The sequence below is a fragment of the Monodelphis domestica genome, chromosome 4 (assembly GCF_027887165.1).
Source record: "Monodelphis domestica isolate mMonDom1 chromosome 4, mMonDom1.pri, whole genome shotgun sequence".
Lineage (NCBI taxonomy): Eukaryota > Metazoa > Chordata > Mammalia > Didelphimorphia > Didelphidae > Monodelphis > Monodelphis domestica.
In genome coordinates this window covers 175,487,138-175,501,263 of record NC_077230.1, presented here as the reverse complement: position 1 = coordinate 175,501,263, position 14,126 = coordinate 175,487,138, and the positions used below count along the sequence as shown (strand labels likewise).

General features: G+C 32.2%; 1 protein-coding gene across 1 annotated transcript in view; it reads left to right on the top strand.

Moving 5' to 3' along the window:
• Positions 1-14,126, top strand: part of LOC100016648 (sodium channel protein type 9 subunit alpha) — a 228,785-nt gene that overhangs the window by 161,810 nt on the left and 52,849 nt on the right. Inside the window, exon 17 of the mRNA XM_007494304.2 lies at positions 830-1,306. Coding sequence (XP_007494366.1) covers positions 830-1,306 — 477 coding nt within the window. The remainder of the gene's footprint in view (positions 1-829; positions 1,307-14,126) is intronic.

Below are 14,126 nucleotides of genomic sequence, written 5' to 3'. Positions count from 1 at the left end.
AAACTGCGGTAAATGGGGCAAAATTACTTGTCCAGGATCACACAGCTAGTGTCTGAGGCCATATATGAATTCAGGAAAATGATTATTCCTGATTCCAGACCCAGGTGCCCCTCTACCAACTTGAGATTTGAACTCAAAGCCCCTAGATTGGACTTTTTTTCTTGTTCATTTTCTGTTAATTTTTAGAAATGCACACCAACATGTCACCAAACAGAAATGGTAACTTATCCCTCTCACTACTCACTAACATTTCCTTTAAGAAAAAAATTCAAATAAATGAGAATGGATTCATTTTCATTTCTAAGAGATAAAAGCAAACAATTCACAGAGCTGCCAAAAAATACTTATGTAATAGAAATGATTCTGCAAGATTTTTTTCCTGCTCTTATCACCTTTTTACAATCTTTTAAAATAAACTTTTGGCAACAGAGCAATTCTGGCCTCCTATATGTGTCGCGTAGAGATACTCTTAGCAGTGACACAGTAACAGTCTTTATGGGTTTCAATAACAATTCCATCTCCTGTTGGATACAGGATAGCACATGAAGAGACTGATATGAGACCTATTCCCATCAACAGTGGCAGCTGTTTGGTTTGCTTTATATGTTTGCATGTAAACAAGGAAAGAGTTTTTTTTGTGGCAGATCTGACTTTTTACCTGCAGATAAAAAGAGAATTGACTTTAAATAGATATGTGTATACACATAATAAACAAATACACATACGTATATATCTGTGTCTATACCTGTGTGTATTATGTACAATATGTCAATGTTCCTTCAGAAAATAAAAGGTACTTTTTCTTGTACTTTTCCTTCCCTCCTTATAGGTACTGAACCTTTTTCTGGCTTTGTTATTGAGCTCATTTAGTTCAGATAATCTTACAGCAATTGAAGAAGATACAGATGCAAATAATCTTCAGATCGCAGTGGTGAGAATCAAAAAGGGAATAAATTACATTAAAAAAACTATCCGTGAGCTCATTCAAAAAGCATTCGTTAACAAACCAAAAATTTCAAATGAGATCCGAAAAGTGGATGATCGTAATATTAAGAAGGAAAATTACATATCCAACCGTACACTTGCTGAAATGAGCAAAGATCAACATTTCCACATAGATCGAGATGGGACCAGTGGTTTTGGGAGCAGCATGGAAAGATACATGATGGAGGAGAGTGACTGCCAGTCTTATATTCACAATCCCAGCCTCACAGTCACCGTACCAATTGCACAGGGAGAATCTGATTTTGAAAATGTAAATACTGAAGAATTTAGCAGCGAGTCAGATGTTGAGGGCAGCAAGGAGGTAAGATTATTTTATGCATATTTTTGACATTATGAAACTGAAAGATTTGATAATTATTTATTAAGTTTTTGTCTTTGCATTTGCCTTTTCTCAGTAATTTCCTAACAAATCTGCTCATTATTCCACTTATTAATATCAGAAAATGAATTTCACATTTTATGAATTATAGAACAAATCTAGGTGATGAGCCCAGAGAATATCTTTATACTGATCTTTGTAGGGAAAATTTTTAATTTATTTTCAAGTTCTATTTAAGAAAGTTATTTGTATTAAGTAATATGTTAGAGGACTTTTCAACCAATCATCAGTTAGAACTGAATATGGACACTAAGTTCAAAATTTTTCTGAGGATAATAGTATTTACAGAAGGTAAAAGATGAACTCAGTGAGTTTATAATCTTGTTATAGATTAAAGACTAAAACAAAAAAATTTCAAAAATAATTTATGATGAAATGTTGAATCATGATGGACAGATGCTTTGAGAGTTCAGAGGAGAGGGAACTAATATGAGGCCTTCATGAAGGAGCTATAAGTCGAGAAAAGCCTCAAAGGATTGTTGGGAATTAGACCAGTAGAAGGGAGATAAGAAGGAATTCTATGAAAGGGAGAACTTGTTAAGGTAGAACTATTTTCTATTTGTAAAATGGTTTAATTTTATTGCTACTCATGACAGATTTAAGTAAGTGAACATTTCATAGAATTTTAAAATTAAACAGCAATAATTTTGGATTTTATCTAAAAAGGAAAAATCTGAGGCACAACATTTTTGAAAAGATGATTTAATAAACAAAGCCAGCAGTTTGCCAGTTAAATCAGATCTACTGACTTCAGTGAACAATGAGTGATTTATGAAGCTTAATTTATAGTTTTATAAATTATGGAAAGTTAAAGAAATCCAAAGAAGGTAATTTTTAACATAATTCAATTGAATTAAACAAGTCATTTGACCAGGGTCTTTCCAAGGGTTTCTTCCATACAAGTTTTTTCCCTAATATTTCCAACTTTTAGAGTGTGGACAGATCAGGAACATTCAGGAGTTTCTAGATTTTTTACTTTATTGGGTTAAATTTCACATCTGCCAATCTGTGAACTTTTGTTTTGGAAGCAGCCTTTAGTGTCATCATTCAGGTCTACCTAGCTGAGCTCAAGAGAAAACTTGTAGTTTCTGTTGGAATTAAAAAAAAATTAAATTTAGGATCTCTAGCTTAATCTGGTAACTTCTTATTCCTTTAAAGATATATTTCTTACTCTAATTTATCTGCTAGTAAAGGATTAAATCTTATCAAGCTACTAAATCTATAGGTTACTTAAGAAGTCAATATTTATTAGTTTAGCTTAACTGCCAGGCCTGACTAATAGCTGGGGCTAGTTCTTTACAAAAGAAGAGAACTAAAATAATTCAGAGTAATCATACTAACGAAATTATGAGGTTATTCCTTTTTGTTAACAGCCATTTCTTATGCAGTGCCCCTTAGGAGAAGCTAGATGGTACAGTGGATAGAGTGCTGGGCCTGTAGACAGTAAAACTCATCTTCTTGACTTCAAATCAGCCTCTCTTCATCTGTAAAATGAGCCTGAGAAAGAAATGACAAACCACCTTTGTATCTTTGCCAAGAAATCCCCAAATGGAGTTATGAAAAGTCAGATACTGCTGAAATAACTGAGCAACAATATGAAGTGCTTTGGGGCTATTTTACCTTTATATATTACTTTCAAATTATATATAAATTGGGAAACTGAGGATCAGAGGTTAAATTATATAGGCTAATCATTCAGGGTAGTAACTGAACTCACATAATTTTGGACTCGAAGTTCAGCATACTTTCCACTGCATCATGTTGCCTATTTATCCTAATTACTAAGAAATCAGATTTGTTATAGCCTGTTATATCATGCTTTAACTCTTCTATTCATAAAGAATATAGAATAGAAATGGAAAGAAAGGAATCAAAAAAATTCTAGTTCTTTTTTTATTTTGTAATTTTATAGAAATATATATTTCTTCCCTAGAGTAGTTCTTAAAATGTTTCTCCTTGACACATGACTGATTCTGTGACTATATTATATTAGCTACCTTTAGTAGCTGCAAAAGTGAAACAAATCTGATTGTTTGGTGAATTTACGGATGCTATAAATTCACAGCTTGGGAGATTTTGTTGTTGTTGTTAGTTTTGTTTTGTTACAATAGGAATAATCACAGGTCTCTAAAGGAAACCTTACCAGTAAGACAATCCAAAAGTGCTTGAATAATTTTAAAGAACAAAAAATATTTTCTTCTGTTTATTAGTTTGTTGTTATTGTTGTTGAGGGTGCCATAATTGGTTCTTTTTATGATCCATGGAGCTGGAAGTTTTCTTTGGTCTATGTTGTAGTTTTCATTTAAGTATTAAGGGAACATAATTAAGCAGTTTGGTGATATAGTAGATAAAGCACTGAACCTAGGATCAGGAAAACCCAAATTCAAATTCTACCTCAGATACTTACTAGTTGTTTGATCTTGGGCAAACCATTTAATCTCACTGAGCCTCAGTTTTTTCATCTGAAAACTGGGGATAATAATACCATTTGTCTCTGAAAGTCTTTTTATGAGTATAAAAAGATACAATATTTGTAAAGTATTTTGAAGACATTAAAGTACTAAATGAACACTAGTAATTATTTGAAAAATTTCTCTGTTTTAAGATAGGGGAGGAATAGTAGTACTGGCCTGGCAGTAATGAGGTCTTCACTCTGAGGTCTCTAATCTGATTATTTTTTAGCTACTTTCTTAGTCGGTCATATTCATTACTGTCTGTAGAATGCCAGGAACTCAGCTAATTGCTAACAATACAAAAAGAGGTAAAAGTCCCTGTTGTCACGGAGCTCATACTTTAATGGCAGAGGCAACAAGCAAACGATTATGTATAAACAAACTAGATATAGAATTAACCAAAATATTCAGAATGAATTAAAAGCTATTTACTGAAAAAATTAAAAGTAATTCATATATGGAGGACCCTAGAATTAAGGTGGGGTTAGAAAATGTTTTCTGTAGAATATGAAATTTTAGTTGGGATTTGAAGGAAGACAGAAGGCAGAGATGAGGAAGGGGAAGAGTATTCCAGGCAAGGAAGACAGCCAGACAAAAAAGGCTGGAACTGAAAGATGGACTACCTTGTCCAAGCAATAGTCAGAAGACCATTGTCAGTAGATTGAAGAATATGAGGTGGGGAGTAAGATATAATAAGATTGGAAAGGTAGAGTAGAGAACAATGAAATTATGAGGGACTTTGAACAAGATTTTGTATTTGGAGGCAATAAGAAGCCACTAGAGTTTATTTGGGGGAGGTGACATAGTTGGACCTACAGTTTAGAATTTAGCCCACAGTATTGTTTCATCCTGCAGGCAAGATCAATTTAAAATTACTTATTATTCTGAGTTTGAGAGAGGAAAGATTTGGTTTGAGTTTCTTCCATTTATTTTAAAAACTAGGAAGAAAGGATCTTTTCAGGATAGTAAGACAATTCATTTTTACCTATTTATTCTTTGAAAAGTGAAGTGACTAGAGTTAGTGATGGAGTATGACTGTAAGTTTACTAAATCTATGAAGATCTCTCCTGGTAAGAAAATTTGGTTTAGCACCCTTTTCAATTACTTCGACATTCGTATACTATATTAAGCCAAAGTGAATGCAACTGTGTGTCAAAAACCACATGTAATTTTGAAATTCAGGAAAAGGATATAATTCCTAATTATTATTTGAAAAAATGCAGAACTGCTACAAGGTCTTTTTTGTTTCTTTAAAAACTAGTATTTGCCAAGCCTGTTTTCTTTGTTGTGTATAATATGCTGTTTATCATGCTTTTGAAGAAAATAATAACATCATAGCAGTGGAATACATCTTGCTAAATATTCTGACCTTGACCCCTGTGTTTGGGCAGATTAGTTCCTAATCTTTTACAATAGGTAATAATTGTATTCCTGTTTTTAAGATCCCAGGGACAGAGATTAATATTTTTGTTGACAATTGAGAACATTTTTCTCTAAGGAGAAAAACTTAGTAGTTTTTCACTTCATATTACAATTCCTGTTATCCAGCATTATATTTTTGACAATAGTAGACTACATTGTGACCTCATTCATTATGTTTAATTTATTTTCATTTCCAAACCCTTAGACTATCTAAATAATTCTTTATCTTCTCTCACTAGTATTTATTTTTCACCCATAATTATACTATCATATTTAATTTCATGGAAATTTTATCCTTAGAATATGATTCCTTTTCTATAAGACCTAAATAACTATTCCCTAAATAGTATTTAGCATAATTTCTTGAATATAATAAGTATTTAACAAATGCTGTTTTCTGATCAACTTAATAAGGACAACTGACAGCAACATGGATACGTTCAATTACTTCATCTAATTAAGTGATAAATATTAAATTTATATGATCATATTTCAAATATTCTCAGATAACAATAGACCAAGTTAATACCAAATCACTGAAAAATCATCTTCTAAGTGTAATTATTAGTTGCCAAATTCATAGTTTCCCAGTGTTTCCCAACTGCATGGACTCCAGGTCCCTGAGGACTATTGTGTGTGTTTTATTTTAAATAATTATGTCACCTCTCCCCCTTTGTAAACTTTACATTTAGTGTCTACAGAGACTTCCTTCTCTGGATGAACTCTTAAGACTTGTAGTGACTCTGCAACAGAATCCATACTTGTCTTCAAGCTCTACTGGTTGTATTTTTTTTTTTACAGTTTTGGTTTTCTTAAAGCTCATGAACTGAAAAAAAAATAATTAGAGGAGCTCATGAACTATTCAAGTATATACTAGTTATTTCTCTTTAAGTCAGCCTTTTTACTTGTCCAACTCAAAAGATAGTTATTTTGGTTGTTTATTTACAGTAAATCCATTTGAAAAAGGTAAAAAAAAAATAGATACCTTAAATTAAAAATGGAAAATAAGAATCTGGCTTAAGATAAAACAAAAAAATGGAAAAATGTTTATTTCAAAAACAAATACAATTAAAGTAAAAAAGTTATTGATTGTGCCTTTATTCAGGAGCAATTGCCACATCCTATCTATATTCCAATATTCCAATCAGTTGTTTATTCTCCCAATGTGATCATCATTATCATCTTAGTTTCTCACCTATGTGCACAGGGAACCTAATTCAATTGAAATAATATTTATTAAGACTTTAACATATTCAAGGAACTATGCCAGGCACCAGTGATACAATGGTGAAAAATGAAATCCTTGCCAATAAAGGAATTCCATTTTACTACAGAGTATGGCCAGATGAAAATTGCCAGAATAACCAGGAAAATAAAAATTTTGTTTTTTATGGACTAGCTAAAGGAACTAAGGGCATTTTTATTCTACAAAAACAAACACCTCGAGGTGGAGAAGACTGATAACTATAGCTAAATATCTTAAGGGCAAAAAGGCAGAAAGGCAAAAGTAAGACTCATGGCTTTGAATATTTCAGAGAGGAAAATATTCGCTTGAGAAACTTCCTTACAAGTAATACAATATAAAAGTGAATTGGATGATTTAGGACTTCATTAATTGGATGCTAGACAACTTATTTGTGTGGGGTGGAGTGGGGGAAGAAGAGTATTGAAATGTTATAAAAGGGTTTCTTACAATTTAGACCAGATAACCTCTGATGTTGATTTCAACTCTGAAATTCTGTAAAACAGGCAAGAGCATTTTTTAAAGAAAGTACAGTTCTTAATATCATTTCATCCATAACTTTAAATATTTGAAATTCTGATATTAATGTAGGCTCATTCAGGGATGTAGACTTTTCTTTGTGGAACAGAGAAAACTTCTTAAAAGGAAGATGATTCTCTATAGATTTTGACTTGGTTAACTTATTTCCACACTTCTGGTGCTAGTTGCTTGTGTTTTTTATTTTGTTTGTTCAGATATTACAAAATGGAAAGTTTTCTGTCTTAAATATAAGTCATTTTTGTTGAGGTTGGATGGGAGGGAGAATTGGAGAGGAGAGGAGAGAAAGAAAATAAGCATGTATATAGCATCTGCTCTGTGTCAGGCACTGTGCAAAGTACTTTAACTCATTTGATCTTCACACAAACCCTGCAAAAGAGGTGCCATAATAGAACTCTATTTTATAATTGATGAAACTGAGTCACAGAGAGTTCAAATGACTTGTCCAGAGTCACACAGCCAGGAGGTGTCTGAATCTGGATTTGAACTCAGATTTTCCTGACTCCAGGCCCAGCATTATATTCATTGTAGCACCCAAATGCCCTGAAGGTTATATAGCATTGCGTTATAAGCAACAGTATAAAATGTTATACCTAAATTCATACAGTTCTCCTCTTTAATTACCAGATGATTATATTATATGGTTTTTTACTCTGTTTCTTTTTTTGCTTTTGTAAATTGTGTTTTAACATTATATTGCGTTGGTTCAAATAACTTTTAAAGTTTTCTTCAGGAATATAGTTAAGAGCATTATCACATGTTTTAGTTGTATAAGTAAGTATAATTTATACAGATATAGTATCTTACGTATTTTTCAGTCATACTGAAATAATTAACCTAATTTTAGAGGGTGAAGCTTCTAGACTTCTATACTACGTGTATAACCTTCATCACCTTACATTCTTACTTCTCACAGGGGTAAAAAACAAGGTGGATAAATCAAGGATGCAGTTCTGGTGTTTTAAACCAGGCAGAGAAAAATATGACAACTTTTACACAGGTTATCTTAAAAAAAATCATACATATATGATATTTTTTTCAGTGTCTCTTGATTGTCTTGCATGCCATTAAGCTGAAATATAGTCCTGCCAAGTCCATTGCAGTAATGCAAAATTATGCACAACTCTTCCATAACCTGGTTATGGTTCATACATATCACAGCATGTTCTTGGGGCAATGCATCATCTTTTGTGATTCTCTTGCTGATGGTTCTTTGATACATCTATGTAATACTTTGACATACTCAACTGCATGTTCAAACGGTTTTTACTATTTGGATTATAAAAGTGAGAATTTGGGTGTAACAGAAGCCATTAAGACACCATTGAACTTGAAGACTTTGGCTAATTAAACCTTTTTTTCCATTTTTGATTACACTATATATATGTTGCATCACTTTTCCAATTTATGTTCATTGAAATTTCATTTCCAAAGCAAAACATATCTGGGAAAATGTTGAATATAAATCTGTTTTTAAAGAATGCTCAGAGTGTTATAACTTTCATTTTAGATAAAGACGATTCACATAATTGGCATATGAATTCTGATTTTGCTGTTCAAAAAATTTGACCTAAATTTCCAGTAGAAACTGGTAAAAAAATGAAATAAGTTTAAGAATTTTTAGTTTAATCTAGAAGACATCTTTTCCTGGATCCAGACAGATATTTCCAGTTTAAAAGAATAACTGGCCTTTATACATCACTTTAAGTGCTTACAAATTACTTTTATCATAGCAAGCATTTTTTCAGATGAGGAAACTGAGGCTCAGCTAGTTTAAGGGACTTGCCCAGGTTAATGTAACTCAGATGTGTCAGAGAAGGGACTGGGTAGCAGTTATAAACAATTTAATTTAAACTTGATGTCCAGTAAAAACTTCCTAAGAGCTCCTCAGAAACAGAATGGGTTACTTCCAGGGGCAGTGCCACATTTCAGGTCTTCAAAGACCTAAATAACCATTTATTTGGTTTGTTAGAATAGGAAATTCCTTTAAGATGAATGAGATAGCCACTAAAGACTCGGACAACTCTGAAAGTCCAGAATTTAAATCTTCTTATTCCAAAATCAATATCCCAACTATACTTTTTCAGAAAAGGAAACTGTAGCAATGAGATATGTATTTGCCATTTGTACCAGGTCACAAGTGGGGGATTTAAATACCTAATTCACTTTCTTCTTCACTTTCTGCTAGATTCTGTTTATGAAGGAAATTAAGGCCTCATGTAATATTTCACTGTTGAATAAAATATGATAGATTTATTTGTAATACAAGTTAAAATATTCCATTTTAATCCTGTCATAATATTTGTAATTTAGGTTGACAAGGATCAATAGAAAAATAACAATCTTAAGTATAATACTATGTTTCTCAGTAATTTATGAGGTGCAATGAAAATTAAGATGTTTTAGATACAGCTATTCACTTTACTTCATTTAATTATTACTGCAACTTTATAAAACTACTCCATATTTTCATGCTAAGACAGCCTGTGAGTTATAGCCCTAGTTATAATTTTAAGTCTTACAAAAAAAATGCCTTAGATCTACATAGTTCCTTTCTTCTAAGTTTCTCAAATACTTATTTTTTCTTAAGTCTCATATGTTTATTCTTTTTACAGGTGAAGACCTGTCCCAAGATGTCTCAAAAATGCTTTAAACTTTACTAAGACTTTTGGACATGGGGGAAGCTGGGTGGCACAGTGGATTGAGAGCCAGGCCCAGATACAGGAGGTCCTGGGTTCAAATTTGACCTCAGATACTTCCTAGATGTGTGACTCTGGGCAGGTCACTTAACTCCATTGCCTAGCCCTTACCACTCTTCTGCCTTAGAACCAATAAACAATATTGGTTCTAAGGCAGAAGGTAAGAGTTTAAAAAAGAATAAAAAAAAAAATAAAAGACTTTTGGGACACGTTGGGTTTACATAAGTCAGCTATAAAATACACACTCTAATTTGCCAAAGCTGCTACAGATTTCTTTATGTAATGCTGCTATTATCTATAAATACAACAAGAAAACATGAGTGTTCCATTTCAACCTCAGTAGATATTTTAAGTATTTGAAATATAATGGCTTTTTCTTTAAAATAATTGTATTCTTGAAAATATTTTGTTTTATAATCCAGTTCATGACATCAATATAGACTGCCATTGCTGTGACATCTATATCATTATAATCCATTTTGGAATGATGAAAGCATAACTTAATCAAGGATTAATGATGGGCAAATAAAAATACCCAGCTTCTGATCGTTACTTAATAATGAAAAATGTGTTGGCACGTTCTGATTTCTCTGTTTACTTCTAACTTTAATGCTATATTTTGCTAGTATATTTTTACATTAAAATTGCAATGACTTAGAGGCAGTATTCCATTAGAAAATTATTTCTTTTTAAACTATAGAAAAACTTACAGCAGGCTAGAACCAGTGAAAAAATTATTGCAGATTCCATGAAAGCCTACCATAAAGTACTTCTATCTGGGAGTGAAGTGAAAAGAGATCCCTTTTCATTTCTAATTTAACAAACATAACTGTGAGAAAGTTAAGCAAGATTACAAGAAAGAATTTAAAATTTCTTTTGAACTTATGTGTTATTTTTTAAAACCTTACCTCCTGTTTTTCAATGAGTACTAATCAAGACTTGCCCATGGTTATACTGTTAGGGACTGACTGCAGTCAGATTTGAAACCTGGGATTCCTATCTCCAGGCCAGGCTCTCTGTCCATTGAACCACCTAGCTGCCCCCTTTTACATCTTACTTTTTAAAAAATTTCTTACTATTTTAACAAAATGCTTTTAAACTACATACTAAATTATTCCTAGAAAACATGAATCATGGTTTTTATGAATGCCATTTGGCTAAGAATTTGAAAATTTTGTAGAACTTCTTTGAGAATAGCTCTTCAGCACACTTAAAAATTATACTTAATGGATTTGGTAGTAAAACTTTTTGATGGAAATATTTTTTTAAGTACCATAAGGTTGAAAACACTTAAATTTTGTGAATGTCATTGCCCATTTTTTACTCTGATTTCTGCCATTGCAGACAATTTGTGAAACAAAACAGAAAGTCTTTAACTAAAGTTTATCCTTTCTTTTGTGGTTCACAATAAAATGTCATGTCTAAACTGATTGCTATCCATTTGTACCCATGTGATTCCCTGCCTTTATTGTGCAACTCAGATTGCTATTTAGGTCACTGAATTTTGACTCTACTTCTTGGCCTTTGCTTAGTTCATCACATTTCTTATGTCTTTATGTGATTAGTCTGTTAGTTACTGGCATTTCATTTCATGTCTCAGTCTAGCATGTTTCACTGGCTTTTTCTAATACCTACTTTTACTCACTGTAGAAGAATGACTTGGATAGTCATGGTTCAATACCAGTCATACGCAATTCAGCTAAGTTTTGTTGCAGCAGACTACTGTTGTTGCCAATATGAAAAGGGTTTAGTTCCTCCAGGAATAACTTGGTCATTAGCTAAAGATTATATACTTCATACCTATTCTTAAATCAATGTGATATTCTTATTATTTTCACTTTCACACTCTCCTGCCATGTTTACTGCCAAGTGATGAAGTGAAGAAAAGTAATTTAAAAGTAATTTAATGGAATAAAATTAAATAGCATTGAGGGCTATTTTAGCATTTTTATTTGGTAAGTAGACTAGCATAATTAAAAATAATCATCTTGAGTATCAGCCTTCTAGTGATGAACTTTTTTTCTGAAATTAGCCACATTCATCCTTGGCTAACAGATATCATCTGACACCAAGGCCATATTAAAGGTCTTTCTTTCTTGATAGAACCAGTCAGCTATAATAGTCTTGATGTTATAGTCTTGGAAAACCCCAGGATCACCCCACACAAAGACAAAGCATCAGAAGTCTTTTGTGGAAAAAAATAGCTTCATTTGAACATAATTTTCAGTTTCCTGTTTTGACCTTTTGCATTTGTAATTTAATTTGTATGAGTATTTAGTCCATTCATGTTTATCACAACCTCTCCATACATCCTTGTCTCTAGTGATTCTTGTCTGTTTTCTCACAAATCATAGAACCATATGACAATAGATTTGGAGCTGAGAAGGTCTTTAAAGATTTAATAGTCCAGTACCATAGTTTTACAAATAAGGAAACTTATAGGTACTAATTACAGTTAACATGTGAATCTATATCCATTACTGCATATCTTAGTTTTCTTTCTGTAAAAAAGATCATCTTCTTTTCCTCCTCAATTGATATAGAATTAATAGTTCAACAGATCATATAGGATAATGTTATTATGGCACTTAGAACAGTGCCTAGCATAGGAGGTACTTGATAAATGCTTGTACCCTTCTCTCCTTCATAGTGATAATGATAATCACATTCCCTGTGTGCCCAGTGTGCACACATTGAATATTTAATGTTGCATACAAGATTAACTTATTGACTATGTGAAAACAAGTTCATTATTCATTATCAATGCATTTTATAACAAAAGCATAAATAAATAGTGAACACTTAAAAATTTTAAGATTAGGAATAGCAGAATAAATAGTCCTTTTCCATATGGAATGTTTATAATTCTGTATACTTATTAAGCTATTTCTATAGTAAATGCTTTTCTGTTAGGCTTGTAATCTGAGGTTGATTTTGGAAAAGTAAGGGGACATATACATTTAAATGATGCCTTTTCAGGGAATCATCACTGTGTATATGGTACATTCTAATTATTAATAATTTTGAGTTTGGAAAATACAGTTTTCTCTCCAATAAGTATCAATGATAAATAGTCCTGACGGGCATTCTTAACCTTTTCTGGGAGTCTTAAACCCATTTGATATCCTCACAAATGCTATGGACTCCTCTGAATAATGTATCTAAATGTATAAAATAAAATACATAGCAGTATGTAAGTAAGTAAACTAATTCTATTGAAATACAATTACAAAAATGCTAAAAACACTACTCAATCAACCCCAAGTTTAAATGGAACAGTTATAAGAATGTTTGTGCTTATATGTATCCATATATGTATTGTATATATTTATATACATATATGCACCTGCATGCATATGTGTGTATATGTATTTGCACCTATGATATGAGCAAGGTCTCCCTCCTGTGACCCATCTGAGATGGTCCGAGAGGCTTAGGTATGGGAAAGGTATATTTCAGATACCTCACTATAGCAGTTTGTTATGCTGCAGAATGGGCAATAATCCCTTTGCCTAGTCATGGTTTTGTAGCAAAATTTCAAATGCAGTTGCATATGTATGTATGTATTTGTGCACACATACATACTCAATAATTATTTCTGTTACTAATACTGACAGGAGTTAGACTTCTACTCTTTAAAAAAATCCCACCACTTAGCACAGTGCCTGCTTCATGGAAGGCATTCAATAATTGCATATTGACTGACTGTTGACTAGTTTCTCCTGCTTGCTTGGTTCCCCAAACCTTTGGGAAAGAGTATTCCTGGATATTCATTCACATAGCTCCTAGATTTCCTGTATTTCCATTTGCTTCTAAATTATGGATTCCTTCCACATAACTTTTGTTATCCATTTCCTGAACCACAGTACAGCTACCTAGTGAGAATAATGCCTCTAATGTGTATTATAAAGTGATAAGTGCCAGTAAAACTTCTTCTGATCATGGTAGTTTCATGGAGACTATGTCTGCTTACATCATTCCTCTCTCATACAGGATTTTTTTAGCCGTGCAATTTTTACTGATGTCATATCCCATGTGATAACTACATCATAATAGTCTAGCCAAAAGATGCACTCACAACTACTGCCATTTAATGTAGTGTATGCAACTGATCCTAAAAAGTCTTCAAGAAATAGACATTTCAACATGATGGCAAATATTAAATTGCAGATCATTTTCAGCTAACAATGAAATGTTTTTAGAATTCTGTTTGAGATGCATGGTTAACACTTAATTTAAAATGTTCTAAAAATTAGCTAGAATTCTCATTAGACAATGTTATGTACCACATAACTTGGTACTTTTAAAATGCTCATACATGTATTAGCAAATGAATATGTAAGAAAGTAGCTGCTATTCTTGCTTTTATAAATACTAAATTAAAAATT